The following is a 27032-nucleotide window of genomic DNA, read 5'->3' on the forward strand; positions in this document are numbered from 1 at the left end:
GAGAGTAGAGCACTTGATTATTCTTTCTCTTCTAGATATATATATATAAACTTTTATAAAAGCCGCCATTTACTATTTTTATTTTCTTTGTTATTATTATTTATTGTATATCTTATCAAATTTAAGATGTGATTTTTTTTTTGGTTTCACTGATTAATCGAAACTTATATTTCTTGTATCCCCGCAATTATCTAAATCAGGAAAAACATGCTAATAAAAGAAAACAACAAATTTATACTTTGTAAATAAGTGATTATTTTTTTGATAATTAGTTTTTACAGTGTATCAAAGTGATTACTGAAAAGCTAGAAAAACTATATATATTAATTGAGCATCTAATGTATATCTTTTCTTAGTAATTTCTTATTATAAAGATTTGACTCTTTAATTTTTGGATCCATTTTAAGTTTATATATTTTAGTTAATATGTCGCGTCATCTATATATATACTTCACTGTCCAATTTTGGACTTTGACGTCGATATCGATGCTATGAAATGTGTATTAATATGATCTGAATGATCCAAACAAAATGATAACATATAAATATATAGAAACTAGATCATTAATAGATGTCAACAAAAACAAACTAAATTAGGTAACGGATAAAACATGCATAAAATGGTCTAGCTAGCTAGGATAGGATAAATAATACGTTTGTCGTAAAAGATACGATGTAGAGACGTATAGTGTATTATATATACGATGTATATTGTCAATTTAGTGCATCCATATCTACGTTTTAAACAGCTAAAATAGTCTAACAACTACGCAAACTACTTCGTCATCAATTCAAAATGGTAAACCTACGTAGATCCTATACATTTATATTATTAGCATTATTTTACACACTAATAATACAACTAACTTAAATCTATATGAACATGACGCGTTCAAAAAAAATACATAGAGATAAATTCATAGATATTGGTCGCGCTAATATAAATTGAATACTATATAGCTTAAGTTCGAAGTTTATATGTAGTTTTATAAACAGCTAGTGTAAAGTAGAAACCTTGTATTACTGTCATTGGTAACTGATGATGATATGATTTTAATATGCCATACTCAGATTAGTTGTGTTTAATGAACAAATAGCAAATTAGACAAACGAGTCGAGCTCAAGCGGCTCACACATGACCAAACCGTAATTCGAAGAACACGATTTCCACGCCCTTGATTGATTATATTACCTTTAATACTTTAATAATATACTAGTAGTTCGAAGCAAATACCTCCACTTTGAGGGTTAGGATCACAGGCCTCTGGTCACCTTTTTCAATTCTTCAGCTTGCAAAAAGAAGGGAATATTTTGTTTTGATAGAAGACTCACCTCGAAGCCAGAAATAAGAGAACTGATTTCCAAGACTTGGAAGGATCATGAGTCTGCAGAAGATCATGTAATTGGTAAACTCAACAGATGCCGACAACAAATCATTAAGTGGACAAAAGATGCCGACAGGGAATCATTAAGTGGACAAAAGAGCAGCACCAGAACATCAGTAAACTTATTAAAGATCTCCAGAAAGACCTAGACGAAACTCTTTCCAATTCCTCTCCAAATGACGACCTGATTTCCAAAATCTCTTCAACATTGGATCAGGCCTATAAGGATGAAGAGCTTTTCTGGAAACAATGAAGCAGGGTGCAATGGCTTCAAGCTGGAGACAAAAACACGGCCTACTTCCATGCGATTACGAGAGGTAGGAGATCCATCAATGCCTTCTCTGTTATCGAAAATGAACAAGGAGAAGAGTTCCATGCCGAGGAACACATTACTGCGGTTTTTGCTAGCTACTATTGATCCATCTTTACCTCTAATGGTAATCAGGACTTTCAAGTGGTTGAAGAAACCCTGCACTCGTCTATCTCGCAATCTACCAACGATAGCTTAACAACTATTCCGGATAGGGCTGAGATAAAAACTGCTGTCTTCTCAATACATCCTGGAAAGGCCCCCGGACCTGATGGATTCTCCTCTAGCTTTTACCAGATTTTCTGAGACATTATTGCAGATGATGTTTGCCGAGATATTCGGAGTTTCTTTGTTACAAACTACTTGAATCCACGTCAAAATGAAACACATGTTAGACTAATTCCTAAGGTAACAACACCCAGAAGAGTCAGTGATTACAGACCTATTGTGCTTTGTACCACTCATTACAAAACCATTGCTAAGATCCTCACCAAGCGGTTACAGCCCATATTACCTCAACTCATTTCACCCTTCCAATCCGCCTTTGTTCCAAATCGAGCCATCTCAGATAATGTCCTCATCACGCATGAGATCCTCCATTTACTCCAGACATCAGAGGCCAAGAAGTATTGCTCAATGGCGGTTAAAATGGACATGAGCAAAGCCTATGACCGCATCGAATGGGGTTTTTTCAAAGCAGTCTTGAAGAAACTTTGTTTCAATGATAAACTTGTATCTTGGATTCTCACTTGTGTTACCTCAGTCTCCTATTCTTTCCTCATCAATGGAACACCACAAGGATCAGTCATTCCCACCCGTGGTCTTCGTCAAGGAGACCCCCTCTCCTCATACCTCTTCATCCTGTGTACTGAGGTCCTCTCCCGATTATGTGTTCAGGCTCAAAATCAAGGTTTACTCCCTGACATCAAAGTCAGTAGAGCAAGTTCTCCAATTAACCATCTTCTATTTGCAGATGATACTATGTTCTTTTTGCAAATCAAACGATGTGTGCTGCAAAAACTTACTAAAGATCCTGAATACCTATGAGAAAGCTTCAGGGCAGTGCATCAACCTTAACAAGTCTACACTAACCTTCTCCTCAAAGACGCCAGCTTACATTAAAGTCCGCGTTAGATCTACTCTGAATATCTCACAAGAGGGTGGGCTCGGCGACTATCTTGGTCTCCCAGAGAACTTTGGTCACAAGAAAAGGGATATTTTTGCGTCCAATGTTGATAAAATCCGACAAAGAGCACACAGTTGGTCCTCTCGTTGCCTCTCGGGAGCAGGAAAACAAGTACACCTCCAAACAGTTCTCACTGCTCTCCCTGTGTACTCCATGTCCTGCTTCAAACTCCCTGTTTCGCTCTGCAAACAAATTCAGTCCGTCTTCACCCGCTTCTGGTGGGACGATAAGGCCGATAAGAGAAAAATGTGTTGGGTCGCATGGGACTCTCTCACACAGCCCAAATATGCTGGTGGGTTAGGCTTTCGGGACGTAGAACAGTTCAATGATGCCTTACTTGCCAAAATAGGATGGAGATTACTCAATGAACCAAACTCGTTGTTGGCTAAAGTGCTCTTAAATAAATATTGCAACTCATCTACATTTCTGACATGTTCCTCTTCCCCACGAGTAGCTTCCCACGGCTGGCGTCGTATCCTCGTAGGTAGAGACCTTTTGACCAAGGGTTTAGGATGGGCAGTGGGAGATGGTGCTACTATCAATGTTTGGAATGATCCATGGCTGTCTCTTTCCCAACCTAAACGCCCTTTTGGTCCCCCAACTGAAGCAACTGCAGAACTTAAGGTTCGTGATCTCATTTGTCAAAACTCCAAAGACTAGAACGTGGACGTCATTCGTCATCTCTTACCTCAACATAAGGCTGAAATCCGTAATTTAATTCCCAGCTCTGTTCCCCTGACAGACTCTCTGGTTTGGTTACCTGAAAAATCAGGATCTTACTCTTCCAAAACAGGTTATGCTCTGGCAAAACAGTTTCCCCAACAGCCAACTACTGACAGTTTTAACTGGAATAAAGTTATATGGAATGCAAGGCTGCCTCCCAAACTAAGGAAGTTCCTATGGAAACTTGTAGTTGGTGCACTTGCAGTCGGCCCTAATCTAGCAAAAAGAGGTCTTTCTGAAACTGCAAGGTGTAAGAGATGTGGTGCTTTCGAGGACGAACTGCATGTGTTTTTGCACTGCAGTTTTGCAGGAGATGTTTGGAACTTAGCACCTTTCACATCCCAGCTAAACCCTCTCCCTCTCTCGACCCCCCAACTCCTATTGCAAAAGCTAGCTCTACTCATTTCCCTTCCTCCGTCGGGTGTGACTCTGACTCCACTAGCCCCATGGATTTTGTGGAACCTCTGGAAAGCTCGGAACCTCAACCTCTCCGAAGGACACCTTTTCTCTGCAAATGAGGTGATTCTGAAGGCAATTGTTGATGCAAAACAGTGGCAGAACGTCCAACTTGAAGTCCCTCCGCAACAATCCTACCTTCCCCCCCCTGTGATTCCATCACCCACAACCGATGCTCATGTTTGCTTTGTTGATGCAGCTTGGTATCCAATTACAGGCAATAGTGGGGCAGGATGGATTATCGAGGATGCATCTGGCTTAACCATCTCATAGGCGACCTCGTCGCGTTCTTCTGTACCTTCTGCTCTAGTAGCAGAAGCCTTGGCGATTCGGAGTGCTCTAACTCACATCTCTTCACTCGCTCATATCTCTCAAATCCGATCTTTCAAGATCTGTTCGAACTCTCAAGTCCTCATCAAACTACTCAACTATTCTGGTAGTCTCAAGGAGCTTAAAGAAATTCTCCATGACATTTCATGTTTGCAGAACATCTTCTCCTCTCTTATTTTCAGTTTTATTCCTTGCTTGAACAATAGCGCAGCTAATGCTCTAGCTAAATCTGCTCTGTCTACTTTATTATCATCTATACCTCTTTCCTTTCTTACTGGAGGTTGACTTTTCTTTATATTAATCTAAGCGTCTGACCAAAAAAAATACTAGTAGTTCATACAGTAATTAATATTTTAAGCTACTTTTAGTCTTTCAGTGTTTTACAAAACAGTTTTGTCCAAGAAAAAAAAAATGTTTTACAAAACAGAAAAAATACTAGTAAAGAATTGCAAATTGGTCATTATCGATTGAGTATTGGTTTTAATATGTATTAACACTACACATATCGTCGTGACATAGTAACATGATTAAAACCGAGTTGTATAATGTATGTATGAATGATTAAACAATATTATATATACTAATTATTCACCTAACGCCTAAGGCAATCACTTTCATACAAGTTTGTTTAAAATACCAGTTAAGCACGTTCAATCTTTATATATAATTATGCATCCGATTGTTGAAACTGAATCTTATGTGTGAAAAAATACTTTGGACAAGGACGAGTTCAATTTGATTGAGCATGCGTTCATCCTCATTGATCATGCCTTAAATATCGTTGTGGTTAAGCTCTATTATCGTCGACTGAAACCGCCTGAACCTTTTAAATATCTAATTTTTTGACAATATTTATTTACATTATTTGTACATCAAATAGATTTTTTTTTACAATAATTTCAAATAAACTGGTATATTATTTTTTTTTTTAAAAACTAAAATAGAAAAATTATATGTCAAATGTGTCCAAATCTTTGATCAACATTTAAGTTTTTCATATATCAACTTACACAATCCAGTCTTTAACTAATATATTCCTCTACTTCACATCTCAAAAGGTGACCACTCTCACTTGTATTGTTTAGAAAGTTACTAATTCCTGGTAGAACTTCATTTAGTTTCATATTAATGTATGTTCAACATTGTTTGAACAAGAACGATCAAAAACTATAACATCACTTCAACTAGATTAAGACCCGTAATAGAGCAAGGGTTGAAATTCATTTTATTTATATTGTAATTTCAAAATCATTTTTTTATTTCATTTAAAATTTGATGTTAAATTCAATATTTAAAAAAAATATATGAAAAATAATTTTGTCTGAGTAATATTTAATTATTTATAATTATTTACTAACTATTAAAATTTCAAAATTACGAGATGAGACCTACACAAAATGGCCCAAGCCTTATGGCCCAAACCAGCTACTATTAAAATTTCAAAATTACGAGATGAGACCTACACAAAATTTGATCGTTTTCGTGGTTAATTCTCATACGTGTTTAATTTTTACTGGGGCTTATATTACAAAGTCAAGCAAAATACAAATCCATACTAATAAAACTGTAATGCTTGTTTTATATGATTACATGTTGTTGATAAGCAGGGTAGAAAATGATTGATATAATACGTTTAGTAGTGAAGAGGGAAACAGAGACAACGTTTTTGTGGTTAATTCTCATTCGTGCTTAATCCTTAAAGGGGCTTATATTACTAAGTCAAGCAAAATACAAATCCATGGTAATAAAAAAGAGCAAGAAAGGTAATAAAAAAGAGCAAGCAACATCGGTGGTAGATCTTTTTAAGCCAACGTCATATAGAGGAAGTCAGTTATGAGGTTTTCACGGCGTGCTATTCTGATAAAGCCAGAATCCCCTTTCTCTTCCCCCATCGAATCTTGGGCCTCCCAGAACGGGACTCCGTTGGAATCCACACCCAAACCAGTGATAATGAGAAAATGTCCATAAGTTTCAGCAGAAGACTCATCCGGCAAATAGACATCTTTTGTCTTAATGGCATCATAAGCTTATCGGACAACAAAAAGCCTAGCTGATGTGGGCGCCTCAACTACACACTTCATTAGTGACTTCTCAAAATCATCATCACCATCAGTAGATGGTGCACTAAATTTTTTATCCTCGTAACTAACAAGCTGTTTCAATTTTTCAAATTGGTCATTACCGATCGAGTATTGGTTTTAATATGTATTAACACCACACATATCGTCGTGACATAGTAACATGATTGAAACCGAGTATGTATGAATGATTAAACAATATTGTATATACTAATTATTCATCTAACGCCTAACGCCATCACTTTCATACAAGTTTGTTTAAAATACCAGTTAAGCACGTTCAATCTTTATATATAATTATGCATCCGATTGTTGAAACTGAATCTTATATGTGAAAAAATACTTTGGACAAGGACGAGTTCAATTTGATTGAGCATGCGTTCATCCTCATTGATCCTGCCTTAAATATCGTTGTGGTTAAGCTCTATTATCGTCGACTGAAACCGCCTCAACCTTTTAAATATCTGATTTTCTGACAATATTTATTTACATTATTTGTACATCAAATAGAATTTTTTTACAATAATTTCAAATAAACTGGTATATTATTTTTTTTTTAAAACTAAAATAGAAAAGTTATATGTCAAATGTGTCCAAATCTTTGATCAACATTTAAGTTTTTTATATATCAACTTACACAATTCAGTCTTTAACTAATATATTCCTCTACTTCACATCTCAAAAGGTGGCCACTCTCACTTGTCTTGTTTAGAAAGTTACTAATTCCTCGTAGAACTTCATTTAGTTTCATATTAACGTATGTTCAACATTGTTTGAACAAGAACGATCAAAAACTATAACATCACTTCAACTAGATTAAGATCCGTGCTAGAGCATGGGTTGAAATTCATTTTATTTATATTGTAATTTTTATATAAAATATAATTTATGTGATTATTTTGAAAAGTTTTTTTGGATAAAATATTATGCAATAAAATCATATGCTAAATATGATGACTTGAAAAAGACACTTATTTGTAAGTTTTATATTGTTAATGATTCTAGATAAGAACCCGTGGTACAACACTGGTTAAATTTTATTTTATATAAAATTTTGTATATTTTCTATTTTAAAATAAAATTCTAATATGTTGTATTAGTTTATGTACGTGAAGTTATTTCAACAATGTATATTCTATATCATGACTTGAATGTCATTATAAGACATAATTTTGTGAATTTGGTTTTTAAAAAACGAGTTATTATATTATGAGTAATTTAAATCATTGTTATACTTTTTGTTTTAATATACTTGGTTTTTTGAAATTATTTCATATTATAGTGACATATTATTGACATTGCTATAACAAACCAATTTAGAGTGTTTCTAGTTTCTAACTTTTATATCAAGTTTCAATATTTTAAAAATATTTCAAAATAAATTATTTCAAGTTTATTATATTATATAAAATTATAAAATTCAACAAAAAAGTATGAAATTGAATTTAAATATTCAAATTTTGACCGTTACTCCGTAATTTTTTTAATTCAACGGATATTATTTTTAAAGAATAATATTACTAAAACTTAAATATTTTATAGATTGAATCATTTATATTTGTTTTTAAAAATTCAACTTATGGTATATCCGGAAATAAAACTATTTTTTAATTATAATAAATAATATGATAATTTATATGTTTCACAAAATAGACTTATATATAAAAATGATAGTTGAAGTATAATAATAATTAACAAATTAATATGTTAAATTAGATATCAAAAGATTTTATTTGATGAATAATTTAATTAAGGAAATTAATACGGATAGTTAGATGATATCAAATGTTTTTTTAGAATATTCTCTTTAAGATTTTTGGAAACAATAAATCTAGACTATACAAATAATAGAAAACTTAACCAAATTATTAAATCTAGTCTACAAAATAATGTTGTGGAATTCCGTTTTATTATATAAAGGATTATTCAATATCTGGACTCAAAAGTAAAATTGAAAAGTATGAGCTAATATCGTAATTACTAAAGAGGACTAAAAAGGTAATTTTACTAAACCAAGGTTGGTTCTCTCGCTAGACGTGTAAACCAAACGATCTTGTTTTGGGTTCTTCTTCCGTTGAATATCTCTGATCTCAGGCATCTGGGTTTTTCTCGTCGTCAGGGAAATTCGTCGGAGTAATTGGAATTTTTGAATCAAGCACTCTGATTGGTCAACCAATCTATTTGTTGGAAGCTGTATGATCGATCTGCTTCCGAATTGAGTCTCCATGGCTAGTGGAAGCAGCATCGGAGTCGGTGGTTTGTTTACGAACGCAGAGGTTACTACGAGTGGTAGACCAGTGCTTCGACGCAATGAGGTCGAGTGTTTCCTCCTCTCTTCCGTCGATTTCGATTCCGACGATGATCCGCCGCGATTCACCGCTTTGAAGTCCGGTAATCTTATCTTAACCACTCATCGTCTCATATGGATTCCATCTCAATCAAACGGAGCTGTTCCTTCTTCGATTCCTCTCGCCGCCGTTACTCACATCTTCTCTCATAAGAAATCGATCAAGTCTATGTTCCATTCGCCGAGAATCCGATTTCAAGCGGATCCGGGTTCGGTTGTGGTGACTATTGTCTTCAGGGGGAAAGGTGATTTCGATGGCTTTTTGACGAAATTTTGGGAATGTTGGAGAGGCAGGGCGTGGGATGAGGAGGATAAGAGCGAGGCTGAGACTTCTCGTTCAGGAGGTTCTGCAACGGTTGCGCAAGGTTTATATGGAAACGATGGAACAGTGAGGATGGTTGGATTGGCTGGGATTTTGAGGAAAGAGCAAGAACAGTGGGAGAGCACGGACAAGAGCTTGCAAGATGCTTTTCAGGATTTGAATGCTCTTATGGTATTTGCCCTTCTTCTTCCTTCTTCCTTCTCAGCCTTTTATCATCATTCTTGCAGAATCTTACCGATTTAGAGATTCTGATATCAAGTTACCAAATTTATTGATAGTTGATTAAGTCTGGAACATGTCTTTTTCCAAATGTTCTTTGTAATGTGTGATCTTGAAGAGTTTATCTGCAACTGTTTTAGGATTCCCCTCAGTCTGTAGAAGGAAAGGATTCTTATTTGATTATTGGTTTCTGTTCAAGTCAAATTGCGTCTGAATTATATTACTTTTATTTGGTTTACAGAGTAAGGCTAAAGAGATGGTGAGTCTGGCAGAAAAAATGCGTCAAAAGCTCTTGTCTGCTCCTAGTAGTCAGAACAGTTCAACTGATGATGAAGAAATGGGTTCCAAAGAAGAGATGCAACAGTGGATGTTGAGCGTTGGTATTATCTCTCCAGTTACAAAGGAATCTGCTGGCGCCTTGTACCATCAAGAATTGTCCCGCCAGGTTCTCTTCAATTTATTTTGTAACAGAGATTAGTTTTTCATGATATCTTCGAAAGATATGTTTTCGGCCTGCTAGGATATCGGTATGAAGGGCATTTGTTAGGAATATGATTACTTTGTTCAATTTTTCTGAAAAAATCTATAACTGTCATAATAGGAGAACCTTCAACTGTTTCGCTTGTAATATTATCCCCCTGGAAAATGTGTTGGAATTTGAGGTCGAAATCTTTATTTACATACCTGCAGCTGGCAGATTTTGTCAGAATCCCATTAGAACAAGCTGGGGGAATGATCAGCCTAACTGATATGTATTACCACTTCAATCGTGCTCGTGGGACAGGTTGGAGCTTCATATACTATGCCATTTTGATTCCGAGTGCTTGTTTGTTCACTTCAGACTGTTAATCGATAATCTTTCTTTGCACAGAGTTGATCTCTCCAGACGATTTGTGGCAAGCTTGTACCCTCTGGGAGAAATTTGATGTGTATGTATATTTCGAATATTTTCTCCTAGATTCCTTTTGCATGTTCGAACACTTGACCATATAAGAAGCCATCATGCAGAAATATTGATCTGTCATGTATTTTGATTGGTAGTCCAGTAATGCTGCGGAAGTTTGATAGCGGTGTGATGGTGATCCAAAACAAGTCCCATAGTGATGAGGAGGTATTCTTAAATCTCATATATTTAAGATTCTCTATCCCATTATTACTGCTTTGATTCCTCTTCAGATAGTTGTCATTTTTCTTGCTATAGATGTGTGATATCCCTCTCAGTGTGCTTTTTACGTTTGTTTCCATCCATCCACCACCTGATGACAAAATTTTTTGTGGCCGTTCAGGTTATGAGTAGAATCAGAATGCTTGTGACCAAAACTGAAACTTTGAGAGCCGGAGTCACTGCTAGTGATGCAGCTTTGACAGTGAAGATCGCCCCAGCCATGGCTAAGGAACATCTACTTACTGCAGAGACCAAAGGTACCAAATCCAACCCCAATCAAAGCCTGCTCGTAGAGAAACATGATGCTTACGTTCCATTTTTTTGAACAGGTTTGCTGTGTAGAGACATGAGCCCAGACGGGCTTCGATTCTATTTCAACCTGTTTCCAGAGATGGATCTCACCAATCTACATATGTAATTTAAATAACACCCATGATCTATATTCTGTTGTGTTGGTGTTTGAGAAACTGACCTTTGTTGCGTTCTTTTCATTTGGCAGAGTCAAGGACTTTGGGACGTACGGTGAATGGGTTAAAGCGACCAGCATCTTGTCCGTATGACAAGTTTTTGCTGTAGACTATTTGTAATAACACATACAAAAATATACAAACACATTTTATGGATTTTGACCCAAAAATGCCAATAACTCATTCATTTGTTGTGGGAAAAGCTGTGTGTAATTTGGTTTTCGTATTTTGTTCAGGTGTGTGAAATTCATGCAGCAAACCAGAACTGAAAATAGTTCGGTTTGATTTTGCAACAAAGTGTGTAAACTTGGTTTGATGCAGTTTTGGGATTTGCTATTGAATATTGTAACCACTAGGCAGACTGAGAATAATCAACTCCGTCGTCAATAGATTGAGATTAGTATGAACAAAAAGCCCACATATTGTCCGGATACCAAAACATAAAATTTGAGGAAAACAAATTCCATCTTCACATCTTTGACAGTTTCTAAATATCTTAAGCTAATAATAAGTGATGGATTTAGAACACTGCAAGTTTTCTGTAGAAAGGTAAAGAAGTGATGGATTTGGAACTACTCAGCTTCAAGGGCTTCAATCTCGTACCGAATGTCTTCTAAATACTCATTGATGCTAGTCACAGCGTCTTGCACCCCTCTAATGGCTTCTTTCAAAGCGTTATCAAACTCTGCATCAGCTTCTGCTTCCTCTGTTCCTGCAGCTTCAGTAATCTCATGAAGATGCACACACTCGTGCTGCATCGGCTTCTTGAACTTGCAGTTCTCATGTGTTAGCATTCGTTCTGACGGTCTCCCTGCCTTCTTCAGTACCTGTATTGTAACGGTCTGCCAAAGAAAAAAAAAGGAAGCTTTGTTCTGCAAATTGAAACTTTGTTCAAAACCATATGAGATAATCGAGATTTGATGAGTAAAATGAGATGGAAACCAGATGCAATTTCTGCTTCTCTTGACTTTGAATGTCGAGGAGCAGTTGAGCAAGATCAGCTCTTCCAAATTCTGGTTTCAGAAACAGAGATTCCATTTCTCGCACCTGCATCATTGTAGTATTGTCATCATCAAAGGCTCAATCTTTTAACATAGAATGTTTGTTTTACAACTCTTCTGAATAAATAAATAAATAAATAAAACACTCAAGAGCCAAGATCCATACTTGTTTGGAACATTCACTGAACTCAGCTGTAATCTCACTGCACAGCTTCTGATAAAGTGCTTCAGCACCAGACTCCACATACTCTGAGAATCCACTGATTAACGAATAGTACACAGAGAGACATTGAATCAGTGTCTACATATGCACACAAATTCTTATTCCTTACACTATTACACTCAATTCCAACATATTGCAATAACATTCAACAAATTTATGAAACCCACGAGGAGGACAAGGGGATCAAAGGAGATAGAACTTTAACAAAAATACCGCAACGGAAAAAATTAATAATAGCATAAAAATAGTCTGAGAGATTTCAAATAACCAATCCGAACCTTTTGAGCTTAGCGTAAGCCAGAGCTCGACGCTGCTGAATCTCCAGCAGACTCCGAAGCAGAACCAGGGTTTGAGAGGCGGCCACGCTAGATCCCACCGTGGAACTACTAGACTCGCCGGCGGAACCGCCACATTTGATATCGATTTCGATTTCTCCGGCGATGGAAGCCTTCTTTTGGAAATCTTCGGCACTCATCCTCCGATCTTTCTCTCTCTCTCTCTTTCGTCTTCTCAGAGACGACAGACAGAGAGAGAAAGTTGCACAATTTGCAAACTAATTCGGTTTAATTGTTTTCACTAAGTTGGACCGTAAATTGATTTTAAACGCTTTGATATAAAGTCCGGTTTATTCAACATTGAAAATCAAGGAAATCGGGTTGATGGGGTTCTTTGGTTTTCACCCGGTTTTGCGGGTTCTAATGTTGGTTGTAAAATGTGCACCTAGGGGAGGGGACCATCAATCCATCATGCACTTTGATATCAAGTCCGGTTTATTAAACACCATTGACCATTTCCATCCAACATGGGAATCATACTTTGAGCAGTACTGAGGAGATCTGAGGAGGCGCGACGGATGTGGATGTAGTTTCAGATTGTTATTCTTCGACCGTTTGTTCTTAGTCCTTAAATTTTCGTAAGTATTTCAGATATATAGTTTATATAAATACTCATCATATCAAATAGACTCAAATCAATGCAAACGATTGTTATTAATAAAAGATTAATTCATCCCTTTATTTAATTTGATTATAAGGTACAAAGATGAACAAAAGAATACAAAAACACCCTAAAACTTATAAGTAAGGACCATTCCATTCATATTTGAAGGCGGGATCGTTTCCATCTTGAGAAAGATAAATTCCATTTTCTTTAACTATCCACTTACACGAGGTATTCTCAACTTCTCTCCACTCAGACCAATACGCCAAAATAGCCTTGTGGTGCATAAAATGAGGACCTTGATACAGGTTACACCAGAAAAGAGTCGTTCCCCAGATGTTATCATGAAAAGTGAAATTGTAGGACTGGCCGATAAAAAGATAATGTTCTCCAAGATCGTTGTCTTTTGAGCGACAATGAACTTTGAGGAATTTGTTGTGTTCCAGCTGATTGCTTACCAAGACTATGTCACTTCCTGCTGACACCAACATGTTGCTTAAGCCAATGCATATGGCTATAAGAATCGAGAGTATGAAGAGACGATTCATCTTTCTTGTGATAATTTTTTGATAACTATTTCTTGTGATAAATTTAGGAGATATATATAGATTTAAATCTCTTTGAATTTTTGTGTCTTTTTCTGTATTGTATGTGGAGTATATATACTCACATTTTCTTTAGGTTTTTGATTATTAATTTGTGCCAAGGAAAGGAAAATTGACGCGATATATGGAAAATACCTTGATCAAATTTGATACACTGTTGATACCAAATCTTTATTGTGCTAATGTTAATTTATGGAATCAAATCATAATAGACAGAATATAAATCTTTGTTTTGATTTGTGAATTCTTTAAGTATTCCTTTTATTGTAATTGAAATTATCTTTTCAATTATTTAGACGCCATGATATCCATGTTTCAATTGTTAATCATTAACTAAGAAATCTGTAGCTTATTTGCAAATTAACTTTAAAAAAAATTTACACAACAGTATGCATTTTTTGAGTGTAATTAACAAAGTGTAGATCTTAGTTTGATACCGGGTTTCAATAGTTAACCATGATTCAAGAAACAGGGAAACCACAATACAATTCTTATTCTTAGTTTGATACCAGTCTTCAGTCACATACCTGTTCTTCCTTATTGTTTTTATTTTCTGTAGAAGTCACCTAACTTGTTTTGTTGTTGCTCCTGACATGAGCAGTTCAGTTGTGACCATTCCAGGCTGTAACAATAACCCAGCGAAACACATCAGAACTATGAACTTGAAATTTTTCTAATTATTCAAATAAAATAATAGACGCATTCTATTGATCTCTATGCACATATGTTTGTTTCATACGATTTGTGCTAAATATGTATCCAGGACCGAGAGAACATAATGGGAAAGGAAAAGCAACCAAAAACATCTTGGAGGAAATTAATTCATCTTTTTATTTAATTTTATTATAAGGTACAAAGATATACAAAAGAATACAAAGACCCCCCTAATACTTATCAGTGCGGACCTTCCCATTCATATAATTGAAGGCGGTAGCGTTTCCCATTGATATTGGTAGACGGCAGAATTTCCATCTTGAGAAAGAAAAATTCCATGTTCTGTAGCTATCCACCTACTCGTAGGGTGTGCAGCTTCGCTCCACGAAGTCTTATACGCCACAAAAGGCCGATAGTGCTTATAATGAGGACCTTGCTCCATTCGACACCAGAAAAGAGTCGTTGCAAATGCGTTATCATCAAACCTGAACTCATACTCCTCGCCGATTTTAAGAATATGTTCGCCAAGATTGTCGTCTTTTGAGCGACAATGAACTTTGAGGAGTTTGTTGTGTTCCAGTTGATTGCTTATCACGACTCTGGTTTTTGCTGACACCAACATGTTGCTTAAGCCAATGCTTAGGCCTATAAAAATCGAGAGTACGAGAAGACTTTTCATTTTTCTTACGATAAATTTAGGAGATATGTAGATTTTAATCTCTTTGGATTCTTATCGTTTCCTATACTATATGGGGAGTAGGCCTAATGTGGAGTATATATATTCACATTTAATTTAGGTTTTTGATTATTAATTTGTGCCAAAGAAAGGAAAGTCGGCACGATATATGGAAAAATATCTTTTCACCAAAAAAAATATATGAAAAAAATACCTTAACCAAAATTGATATAATACCGTTGAATCCCAAAATTATATTGTGCTAATGTTAATTTATGAAATTAAATCGTAATACGATCAGATAGAAATATTTGTTTTGATTTGTGAATCGTTTAAGATATCATTCCTTTTATTGTAATCGAAATAATCTTTTCAATTATTTAGATGTAGCAAATATAAGAAATTGTAGTGTACTTTTCCTCTGAAATTATTTTATGCTTCTAAAATCATGTTTTCAATATTTTCTCACATTGACTTTTAATTATCATGTATACGTAAACATTGTTTTTATATAAATTCTGGAACTAAGAAAAGAGATATGTCTTTTCACTTGCACACTTCAGTTTGGCCATACTTTAGCAACGATTCATGAACAGATATACAGAAGTAAAGAAACGAGTGCAGGTTCATTAGTTTCAGATGGAGATTGCAGACAAAAAGGTTTCAGCTTTTAGAGGACATCGGTACCCATTCACCTCCTTCCAGGCTCCACACGTACCTCTTCAAGAAACATTCCAAACTATATAAAAAAACACACACACACACACATTGTTAGTTAATTAAAACTTTCCTATAGAGTATAACAAAACTTGAAACTTGCTAGTTCCTGTGACGGGAAACAGTGAAATTTTTGTTGGACTTTGAGCTCCAACCAATCACATAAACAATTTGGCCATCTCAGTAACATTGAAAAGAAAAAATTCATAACATTAAGCACATTCAACTCGCTCTGTAGTCAAGGAAGCCGTATTAAGTCGAGAGTATCAAAGACCATCAGTAGAATCATATCGCCAACGAGATTTTTGCCAATGAATTGTTGGAACTTGGAAGAGTAAACATGTTTCATTAGTTTCAGATGGAGATCGTATACTTAAAAAAAAAAAATCAAACGAAAGAAGATGCCATTCAGGTATTAGGTTTTACTTACAGGGCATAACTGTGTTGTCCACGGTTCTTTGATAACTTTATATAACTACTCATCATATAATATAGACCTAAATTTTCTTAAATATTTCAGATACTTTATATAACTACTCATCACATAATATAGACCCAAATCAATGAGACGATTGTTTATTAATAAAAAAATTAATTCATCCTTTTTTTTTTTGGACAAAAATTAATTCATCTTTATTTTATTTTATTATTAGGTACCAACCAAGATGAACAAAGGAATACAACACCTCTAAAACTTATTAAGGACCATCCCATTCATATTTGAAGACGGCATCCTTTCCATCTTGAGAAAGATAAATCCCATTTTCTTTAGCTACCCACTTATTTGAGGTGATATCATATTCCTTCCTCAAATACTCATACGCCAAAATAGGCTGGTGGTGCTTAAAATGGGGACCTTGATACAGGTCACACCAGAAAAGAGTCGATCCCCATAAGTTATCATGAAAAGTGAAATTGTAGGACTCGCCGATAAAAAGATAATGTACTCCAAGATTGTCGTTTTTTGAGCGACAATGAACTTTGAGGAATTTGTTGTGTTTTAGTTGATTGCTTACCACGACTATGTCTTTTCCTGACACCAACATGTTGCTTAAGCAAATGCATAGGCTTATAACGATCGAGAGTATGAAGAGGCGACAGTTCATCTTTATTGTGATAATTTTAGGAGATATATAGATTTGAATCTCTTTGGATTCATGTCTTTTTCTATATTGTATGTGGAGGAGTATATATACTCACATTTTCTTTAGGTTTTCGATTATTAATTTGTGCCAAACAAAGGAAAGTTTACACGATATATGGAAAATATCATAATCAAATTTGATAAATTGTTGATCCCAAATTTCTGTTGTGCTAATGTTAATTTGTGGAATCAAATCGTTACAGACAGAATATAAATCTTTGTTTATGATTTGTGAATTGTTTAAGATATTATTCCTTTTATTGTAATTGAACTTATCTTTTCAATTATTTAGATGTAGGAAATTAGTGTACTTTTCCTCTGATCCTGAAACATAAATTTCTTTATTCATTCAAATATACGACCTAATGTAAAAAGTATATGGACTGACATGTTTTTGAGTCTCCGATACACGGTTAGACGACAAGTACAGTCCTTTATTCGCGGCGTACCATGTAGCATTTGCGTTATTTCTCCCTGAGTGGTTCATACTAGACTTGTAAGCTGTAAACGAGCGGTGATGCGCGCCATGATATCCATGTTTCAATTGTTAATCATTAACTAAGAATCTTGTAGCTTATTTACAAATTAACTTAAAAACAAATGCACACAATAGTATGCATTTTTTGAAGTGTAATTAACAAAGTGTAGAGGTCAGTGAGTATCCGGGTTTCAACAGTTAACCATGATTCAAGAAACAGGGAAACCACAATACATCTCTTATTCTTAGTTTGATACCTAGTCTTCAGTCACATACCTGTTCTTCCTTGCTCCCAATGCAACTCTCTGAAACAAAAATCCCCAAAGTTGACAAGGAAAAAAACAAAATGGTTTAAGTGAGTATTTGCAGACAACCTTTGATCTACTTTTATATATGCGACTACTTCTATCGGTCTTAACTGAGAATATTTTGGTGTAGGCTTTGATTCCGGTTAGGAAACGAATGTAAGTCGGCTTCATCGATCCGCTAGCCGGTATTGCCCTTATGTTCGGGACAACGTACTCAGCCACCTGCAAAAAGCATGTGTAATTAATCACAAAAATCATGAATCATGCGACTAAAGTTTACAGAGATTATTATGCTCTAAACAAAAATAATGTTTTTGGTTTCTTACCACTTCGGCTGGCTCTGCCAACACATTAATGAAGAACTTGGCCTGCCAAGAGAAAAATTAGAAATATATATATCTTGTAACTGAATCCAAATATTGTTTTTTCAGTAAAAGTCATCTAACTTGTTTTGTTGTTGCTCCTGACATGAGTAGATCAGTTGTGACCATTCCAGGCTGTAACAATAATCCAGCGAAACACATTACAACTATGACCATGCTTAGATCTTGAATTAAAACATGACCACATTATATTTTGAATACATACCGACAGATTGTGCACCACCACATTTTTAACATCTTGCATCTGCAACTCTGCCTATAAAAGACGGAAACAACTAGAGAAGTCATATAAGGAGAAGTGAAATAAAAAACAGAGGAATTCAACACACAGTTTTTTTACTTTGGCATACCTGTAATGACTTTGTCAAGTGAACAACACTTCGTTTAGTTGCGCCATATGCAGCAAACCTGTCAAACGTTTTAGTCAAAAAAATACTATTAGATATTACATACAAGAGGGCCTAAGACAGATCTTCTAACTCAGGAAATTTCAATGAATTTCCAAGTATGGTGGATGAAACTAGGAAACCTGGGTGTTGGTTTCCCATCTGAACCAGCTCCATCAATATTGAAGATATGACCACCTCGAGATTGAGTCAACATCATATTCATTGCCTATTAATCACCGAACACATGTCAGTCAATCCACTGGTATAATAGTACGCTGAATATATCTCTTTAACGTCAAACCACTACCTCTCGGCAACATAACATCAGACCAAGGGTGTTGGTCTTCACAACCTCGCTTCATAAAGAATTGATATTAGTTAATGAGAAACCAAATAGAGAAACTAACGAAGAAAGGGATCAAGCTTATAAACGAGGGATTACATAAGATCCTCATCCGAGGCCTCTGCCAAAGGTTTAAAGCTGTAGGCATTAGATCCCGCATTATTTATCTGCATCATCACAAGACAGTATTAAGACAATGACGCAGACACATATATGTGTACAACACTCTTAATGAAAATGTTGTATGACTACTTCTGAAAATGGGATTCTCATCATGGTTGAAAGTATAAACCGAAAGAGAAAAGAACGAGAATAAGTACCCAAATGTCAATGTATTTCAGATTCTGTTGACAATAAGCTACTAGTTCCCTCACATCCTTGCCTTCCCTAACATCACACTTAGTTCCCTACTAAGAAAAATAGTCTAAGCATTACATTTCATGATAATATTATCATTTAGCAAAAACTTTAGAAGAAGTAGAAAATCGAACAAGAACAGTAAAAGAAGGCGGTACCCACACATGCTCCCCAAAGTCTTCCTTTAGACTCTGAAGAGCAGACTCAACTCGTTCAGCTGCAGGGATAGGAACAATCATAACAACAACAACAAAAGAAAATACTTGTTTGAATGACACAAGAAGTCTAGAAAAGGTCTTCAAAGACAACAATGAGGACTTTGATTCTTACCTGATCTAGAGCAAATCACAACATTGTCGCCTGCTTTCAAAAACTCTCTAGCTAATGCATATCCTATACCTGAACAACATTACAACCAAACACAACTCACAATGAGATGATTACAGTTCCGTGAACTCTATATAATATATTTTTTTCCCCTTCTGAATTATAAAAGATATGATTTTTTTTTTTTTGTGTGTGTTTTCCCTTCCAGAATTAAACGAATTCGTGAAGATGAACCACAGCCGAGTAAATTGAGAAGGAAAGATGAAACCTTTCGTTGAGCCAGTGATCAAAACGTTATATGGAGGCACCATGGGTTCTCTTTTCCCTGAGATGCGAGCTTCCATCCCCGCCGCACGCGGCGGAGAAACTGAGAGGTCTCGGCGCAAAACAACGATGGTTCCGAGACCGAAGCGTTCTGCCAGTAACCGACGCCGGCAAAGAGGGGAGAGAAACGGAAGCTGAGTGGCGTTTGCGATGGAGTAAGAGCGAAGCCTAAGCGACGGAGAAGAAGAGACATTGAAACCACTCCAAGTAGCCATTACAGAGTCAGACAAGCTCAAAGAGAGAGAGAGAGGCAAGTAAGCTCCTTGAGAGTATTTTGTGCCACGTGGCGATATATAAGATGATAAAAACTCCATTTATTGTTCAAATACATTAAAGCCCCTAAAGTTTCGGAATTTTATGTTAGTAACCCTTATACTATTGTTTTGTCTCTTAAATGACACTATAGTTACGTGTAGAAGAAATATGTCGAGAAGAAATACATGCGATAGTTACACTTACACCATTGAAATTGTGATCACTTGTCTAAGTAGGATACAAGTGATCACCATTGAAATTGTGATCACTTGTTTTTAGTCCCTACATTTTCTTAAATATTTCAGATACTTTACATAACTAGTCATCATATCAAACTGACCCAAATCCGTGAAACGATTGTTATCAATAGAAAATTAGTTCATCTTTTTTTATTTAATTTTATTATAAGGTACAAAGATGAACAAAAGAATATAAAAACCCATAAAACTTATCAGTGCGGACCTTCCCGTTCATATACTTGAAGGCGGTAGCGTTACCCATTGATATTGGAAGACGGCAGAGTTTCCATCTTTAGAAAGAAAATCGATGATATTGGAAGACGGCAGAGTTTCCATCTTTAAAAAGAAAATCGAGAGTAAGAGGAGACTGTTCATTTTTCTTGTGATAAATCTCTTTGGATTCGTGTCATTTTCTATGCTGTATGTGGAGTATATATATATCCACATTTTATTTAGGTTTTTGATTACTAATTTGTGCCAAAGAAAGGAAAGTTGGCACGATGGAAAGCTATCTTTTCACCAAAAGAAATATATGAAAAAATATCTTAACCAAAATTGATATTCTGTTGAATCCCAAAATTATATTGTGCTAATGTTAATTTATGGAATTAAATCGTAATATGATCAGATAGAATATAAATCTTTGCTTTGATTTGTGAATAGTCTAAGATATTATTCTTTTAAGATTCCTTTTGTTGTAATCGAAATAATCTTTTCAATTATTTAGATGTAGGCATGTAGCAAATATAAGAAATTGTAGTGTACTTTTATCCTTCTCCAACAATATTGTGATGTTTTCAAAATTTTCTTACATTGACTTTTAATTATCATGTTTACGTACATTAGTATATATATATAAACTATAAAAGCTTATTACAAAACCAAAAATAAAATAAAGTAAATTGATAATCCATGTTTTTGATACATTTTTTTAGTTGTTTTGTTTAGCAGATGAAGTGAAATATGTATTGGCTTCGCCGTATCTTCATTTTTAAATATATAATGTTTCTACTTTCGATCCTGCAGTTGTTTGCCATTGTGAGAAACCTCTTTTGTGGTTCCATGTAAGGACATATAAAAACTTAAAAAAAAAAATTCAAGTCTATTACCAAATTTCGAAGTCTGATACTTGCTGTCGCCTTTGCGTTAGCATCCTGAATCAATATCTCCATTCTGTATAGATGCGCCAATGTTGGAGGAAGCCTCCTGGAACAATACAAACATAGCAAAACACTTTAAAGCTTTGAATGTACTGGTGAGATTAAAGATGAGAAAATGATAAGTAGGTAAGTGTTTACTCAAGAAACGAGTGCAGGTTCATTAGTTTCAGATGGTGATTGGAGACAAAAAGGTTTCAGCTTTTGGAGAACATCGGTACCCATTCACTTCCTTCCAGGCTCCACACGTACCTCTTCAAGAAACATTCCAAACTATAAAAAAAAAAACACATTGTTAGTTAATTAAAACTTTCCTATTGAGTATAACAAAACTTGAAACTTGCTAGTTCCTGTCACGGGAAACAGTGAAATTTTTGTTGGATTTTGAGCTCCAACCAATCACATAAACAATTTGGCCATCTCAGTAACATTAAAAAAAAAATTCATAACATTAAGCACATTCAACTTACTCTGTAGACAAGGAAGCCGTATTAAGTCGAGACTATCAAACACCATCAGTAGAATCATATCGCCAACGCGATTGTTGCCTATGAATTGTTGGAAGAGTAAACATGTTTCATTAGTTTCAGATGGGAGATTGGAGACTTAAAAAACTCAAACGAAAGAAGATGCCATTAAGGTATTAGGTATTGCTTACAGGGCATAAGTGTGTTGTCCACGGTTCTATAATAACATTGTAGAAGCTACATCATTTTCAATAGTCTCCACATCTGAATAAAGGATAAAGGATTAACTTCACAGAGGTTTTCAAAAAAAAATAAGAAAAGGAATTTGAGATCAAGAAAAAGGATATTATGTTGTCATTCCATCGTTGCTGCGTCATATAGTACATCTCATCCCTGATTCTATGAAGAATGCATATTCTCCATTCTAGAGAAGAAGCAACAACGACCAAAAAACTCAGTTTCCTTCCGATCTAACAATGAAATAAAAAATCAAAACTTTGAGATCACTTACAGAGATATAGAAAAAAGGATACTACAGTAGTTTCCATTCCATCGTTGTTGTTGCTGCGTCATATAGTGCATCATCCCCGATTGTACAAAGCCACTTGAAGATGTCAATCTTCCACTCGATACCGCCTCGTTGTAGGCAAGGGCAACCTGAGATCATACTATTATATCCAAAGATAGAACAGCAAAGCAGGTTACAAAATTGTAAATATCAATAGTATTTTTCAGTTCCGTCTTTGCGACTTGAGATGGAAAGTGAATCATACACGTTGATATCGCTTTTAACAAGCAGATCAGCCATTGAACCAATGGTTGTATACAAGTATAAATAAAGCTATAAGAATCATGTGACATATACTCAAGATTAGTAGTATACACATGCCAATTAAACTACAACAAGAATGTTCCACACAGTATTAATAACCATTAAACCATAGGGTTAGGTAGCCTTAAGTAGCTATCACCTGCAAAAGGGCTGGTCTATCCTTGCTTATACAGTCAAACAACACTTGCAGACAGAACTCCTTGAAATCAGAATCAGATCTGCATAAATGAATTTGTGAGAATTCAAGGCTTCTATAAATTGATACAAAAACTACCGAACTCTTTTAATGTCCAAACAGAAGTACAATAAAACAGTATTTACTTGTTATTCCAAGATTTGTCACAGCACAACTGTGCAAAGGTTATTAGGCTTGGATCCGATGAGAAAGTGCTGACCAAGTGTCAAGTGATCGACACTATCATAATCCACCTCTCTATGACTATTATTAGCTAGCATATTAGATTCCCCTAGAGTTCTTAAACCAAAACCTGCATGACCAAAAAAGCATACAAACCTGTATCAGAAACAGTTCTTTCTTATGACTGAAAATTAATTTATCTGAGTTGAGAGTATATGATGGAGTATACAACCTTATGCATTGCTCGTGAAAGCAGTGACTGACACCCAACTGGATCATCAACATATGAACAAGCTCCTACTTTCCTTTTGACATATATAACACCATAATTGAAGGGATAATCACTCTTGTCCCCAAAGCTCCACCAATTTTTCTCTGTGTTACATTGGCAAAATTAAAATGTCTTAAAACCAGTTAGACAAAATGACCAATGAAAAAATGTAATACAAGCAAATGCATCAACCACCTTCAGGGACTAGTTCAATGTGTTGGGGTCAGTCTCGGGGACCACAGACGCATTCTCTTTAGCTGCAGGATACAAATACATTTTCAGGTGAATCATAGAATGACTAAATAAAATTAAAAACTTTAAGCAGATTTTAATTCAATCTGTCTGTGGAGATTGGAGAAAAAAAGTTTCACCTTTTGAAGGAATTATGACAACTCCAACTGGTTTTGGGATGATCCACAGGGGGCTGAAAGAAACATGGTAAACCACATGTAACAAGAAGACGTACGTTACAAAATCAAACGAGTAGTGAAAGAAACTGCAATTCAAGTATCGGAAATTATATACTTACAGGGGATAAGTGTGTTTGTCCACAGTTCTGTGATAACGTTACACAAGCTGGTTGTTAATAACTCCACATCTGAATTAAGGATCAACTTTAAACAGGTTAAATGAAAAAAGACAGTAAAGAAAATGATGGATTTTGAAATCACTTACTTAGAGAAGATTAAGAAAAAGGATATTAAATTTCTATTCCATCATTGTCGTTGCTGCGTCGTATAGTGTGCATCATCCCTCATGCTGTGAAGAAAGCATATTCTGCATTCTAGAGAAGCAACAACAAACAACAAAGAAAAAAAACCCAAAATATCAGTCTCTTTCCGATCTAAATTGTAATAATGACCCCAAAAAAACCAAACTATAAGAGATTGGAGACAGAAAGTTTCACCTTTTGGAGGAAATGTGACAACTCCAACTGGTTCTGGGATGATCTACATGACCTGAAAGAAAAATGGAAAGAGACATTAAACGAATCAAACGAGTAGTGAAAGAAGATGTAATTCAAGTATTAGGAAAATTACTTAACAGGGGCATAAGTGTGTTTGTCAAATAACCTCCACATCTGAATAAACGATTAACATTAAGCAGATTTTTTTTTTCAAGTTTCACAAATCCAAACACTCAATACCAAGAAAAATTACTTAGCTTATCTAGGTCCAATAAAAACAAGATGATGAAAGACTGAACTAAAAGCTAAGGAGGGCTAAAGTTGAAAGATTCTCTCGTCAATTCAACTACAAACATACTTCACCAATAAAAACATAGATTAGTAAAATGTGGAATTATCTAAGTACCTCAACAGGAATGTGAATGGTAGGTGCCCCTCCACAATAATTAGAAAAAGAGTTCAGCATTTAAAGTGGCACTCATGAGAATCAATCTCAGATCTGGACGCTCCTTTAACACTAAAATTAAGAAATCTGCAACCAAGAAGCAAGGGGGATAAGCAATTATGATACTCGATTTGCAGAAACCTAAACATTCATTAGATATATAAAATATGTACCTTTGCCTGGTTCTGAGCAATAGCTTGAAGAAGTCTTTCTTTGTCCTTAGTAAAGATCTCCGGAATTCCAGCACCGTCCTTCCCTCAGGGGATTCCTATTATTTAACCAATAAACTATTTCATTAGTAAAAAAACCTTTGATGAAAAGATAAGAGGAACGAGGTAAAGGTGTTTCAGTATTACCTGCCAGGCTCTCAGCATATTGCGCATGCGCATACTTCTCCTCTTAAGTACATTCTCCATAAGAGAACCATCAATAAACGCATCAAACCTTTCATCCGGAAGTTCTTCAATCTGTTTAGGAGGTTGAGAATCAGCTACACCTTCATTAGCCTTCTCTGAGCTTAGCTGTTGTCTATCAAGGTGTTCCTGCAGGAACCCTTTTTTGCAAACTCAAAGGAAGTACCACCTGCACGATGAGATGCGTTACATATTCATTAAACTACAAGTATAAGTTGTGCCTCCCATTGTTGTGGTCGCTTGTCATCCAAATCTGGCCGGTAATTGGGAATAGGAAACCTTGCTTGCGATAGTCAATTTCGATGACTTGATGATTTTGCTTTCTATCCTGCAGTTTTTTTGCCATGGTGAGAAACCTCTTATGTCGTTCAACGTAAAGACGTAACCAAATTTTGAAAAGAGTCTTAGTATGTTACCAAAATTAGAAGTCTGATAATTTGTTGTCGCCTTTGTGTTAGCATCCTGAATCAGTATCACCATTCTCTGCAGATTCGCCAATATTGAAGGACGCCTCCTGTAACAATACAATCTGCAGATAACAAAACACATAAAACTCTGAAAATACTAGTGAGGTTAAAGATGAGAAATGACAAGTAGGTATGTTTACACAAATATAATCCAGCAGCAAGTAAAGCACCACCCAAAAGATTCCATCTACCTTCGACACACAGAGATCTCGAAAGCTATAATAAAAACCTGTAAAACAGGAAACAGAGAATAAAAATGGAACCTTGACCTTTGAGTTTGGCACCGCAAGCAGCCTCCTCGAGTCCACCAATCAACAGAGCAAACATCTGAGATCTTCACTTCGGTCCTTCAGTATCTTACATGGCCAACAAGCACCTATCAGAAAGAGGCATGTGAAAACAGATCGAAAATTGTTGGATCCATAAGAAAAGAAAAACAGATGAAGATTTCAGAAAACAGACCTTGTTAGTTTTCAATGTAGCAACTATCATATAATGGAGGTCAATCATCTTCCTTGGCCACGAGATCAGCGTCAGCTTTGAATGGCTTCAAGGCATGACTCTCATCAAACATCCATGGAAATATCACTCGGGTCCTTCTGATATGTGTATCTTCCATGGCCAACAATAGTCTTGGTTTTACCAAACTCCCATAGGTCTCGTATCAGCTACACAACACAAAACATCACAAAGAAGACAAAAAAAAATCAATATGACAAAACCACCCAACAGAGATCAAATCGAAAAAAAAAGAAGAAGCAAAGTTGGAAGGCAAACCATGGAGGAGAAAGAGAGAAGCTGGATTGAGGGAGATAGGACTGATACATTTACTTTTTGGAACGATTTAGCTAACACGAGAGTTGGTAGCCATTCAGCTCCTTCCAGGCTCCACACACACCTTCAAGAAACATTCCAAACTCAGTTTATCCAAACTATAAAAATAAGAACACATGCTGATTAGTTAATTAAAATTATCCTATAAAGTATATCAAAGTTTGAAACTTTCATTAGAATAGTGAACATGTTACATTACCTTTAGGAGGACATGTAACCAACCTCTCCAACTGGGTTTGGGATGATGATCCACAAGGCCTGAAAGTAGCACCATATGTAACAAGACCTATGTTAAAAAAATCAAACGAGACAACGAGTAGTGAAAGAAGATGCGATTCGGGAATTATACTTACAGGAAAAATTGTGTTGTCCACGTTTCTGCGATAACTTTTACCACACAAGCTGCATCATATTCAACAACCTCCACATCTGAATAAAGGATTCACTTCAAACAGGTAAAGACAGAACAGTAAAAGGAAAGGAATTTGAGATCACTTACAGAGATTAAGAAAAAGGATATTAATATTACAT

The 27032-nt window shown here is 35.5% G+C and overlaps 4 protein-coding genes and 2 long non-coding RNA genes across 7 annotated transcripts in view; 2 read left to right on the forward strand and 4 right to left on the reverse strand.

Annotated features, from left to right (window-relative positions):
* On the forward strand, positions 1613–4333 carry LOC104709936. The gene is made up of 4 exons (XM_010426472.1): positions 1613–1862; positions 2015–2568; positions 2669–3505; positions 3695–4333. Exons 1-4 carry the CDS (start codon positions 1613–1615, stop codon positions 4331–4333), a joined length of 2280 nt encoding a protein of 759 aa, XP_010424774.1.
* LOC104708621 (vacuolar protein sorting-associated protein 36-like) lies at positions 8519–11308 on the forward strand. Its single transcript, XM_010425214.1, has 8 exons — positions 8519–9308; positions 9598–9801; positions 10047–10140; positions 10228–10285; positions 10398–10467; positions 10643–10778; positions 10851–10935; positions 11021–11308. The coding sequence occupies exons 1-8, from the start codon at positions 8694–8696 to the stop codon at positions 11079–11081; spliced, it is 1323 nt and encodes a 440-aa protein (XP_010423516.1). The 5' UTR covers positions 8519–8693; the 3' UTR covers positions 11082–11308.
* On the reverse strand, positions 11355–12779 carry LOC104708622. Its single transcript, XM_010425215.1, has 4 exons — positions 12491–12779; positions 12156–12249; positions 11931–12035; positions 11355–11830 (listed from the first exon to the last, which is right to left on the reverse strand). Exons 1-4 carry the CDS (start codon positions 12685–12687, stop codon positions 11561–11563), a joined length of 666 nt encoding a protein of 221 aa, XP_010423517.1. The 5' UTR covers positions 12688–12779; the 3' UTR covers positions 11355–11560.
* Positions 17502–20526, reverse strand: LOC104708623 (chlorophyll(ide) b reductase NOL, chloroplastic-like). Its single transcript, XM_010425217.2, has 13 exons — positions 19801–20526; positions 19536–19604; positions 19364–19422; positions 19169–19255; positions 18948–19015; positions 18813–18861; positions 18646–18731; positions 18467–18524; positions 18322–18372; positions 18180–18230; positions 18060–18101; positions 17845–17955; positions 17502–17730 (listed from the first exon to the last, which is right to left on the reverse strand). Exons 1-13 carry the CDS (start codon positions 20168–20170, stop codon positions 17683–17685), a joined length of 1149 nt encoding a protein of 382 aa, XP_010423519.1. The 5' UTR covers positions 20171–20526; the 3' UTR covers positions 17502–17682.
* LOC104708628 overlaps positions 21267–27032 on the reverse strand; it is an 18400-nt gene continuing 12634 nt past the window's right edge. The window contains exons 2-14 of the long non-coding RNA XR_002033055.1: positions 24343–24394; positions 24111–24212; positions 23965–24033; positions 23807–23859; positions 23631–23692; positions 23397–23539; positions 23128–23294; positions 22486–23024; positions 22166–22398; positions 21978–22055; positions 21649–21780; positions 21460–21556; positions 21267–21370 (exon numbers count right to left, since the gene is read on the reverse strand). This is a non-coding gene — a long non-coding RNA (uncharacterized LOC104708628). The remainder of the gene's footprint in view (positions 21371–21459; positions 21557–21648; positions 21781–21977; positions 22056–22165; positions 22399–22485; positions 23025–23127; positions 23295–23396; positions 23540–23630; positions 23693–23806; positions 23860–23964; positions 24034–24110; positions 24213–24342; positions 24395–27032) is intronic.
* LOC104708626 lies at positions 24965–27026 on the reverse strand. 2 transcript variants are annotated; one of them, XR_002033057.1, is made up of 9 exons: positions 27001–27026; positions 26855–26903; positions 26701–26759; positions 26445–26565; positions 26130–26335; positions 25937–26043; positions 25617–25729; positions 25144–25528; positions 24965–25055 (listed from the first exon to the last, which is right to left on the reverse strand). It is a non-coding gene; the product is annotated as an uncharacterized LOC104708626 (long non-coding RNA). The 2 variants fall into 2 exon arrangements; XR_002033056.1 differs by having other exon boundaries at positions 26445–26599.

This window comes from Camelina sativa, chromosome 8, assembly GCF_000633955.1.
Source record: "Camelina sativa cultivar DH55 chromosome 8, Cs, whole genome shotgun sequence".
NCBI classification, from domain to species: Eukaryota; Viridiplantae; Streptophyta; class Magnoliopsida; order Brassicales; family Brassicaceae; genus Camelina; species Camelina sativa.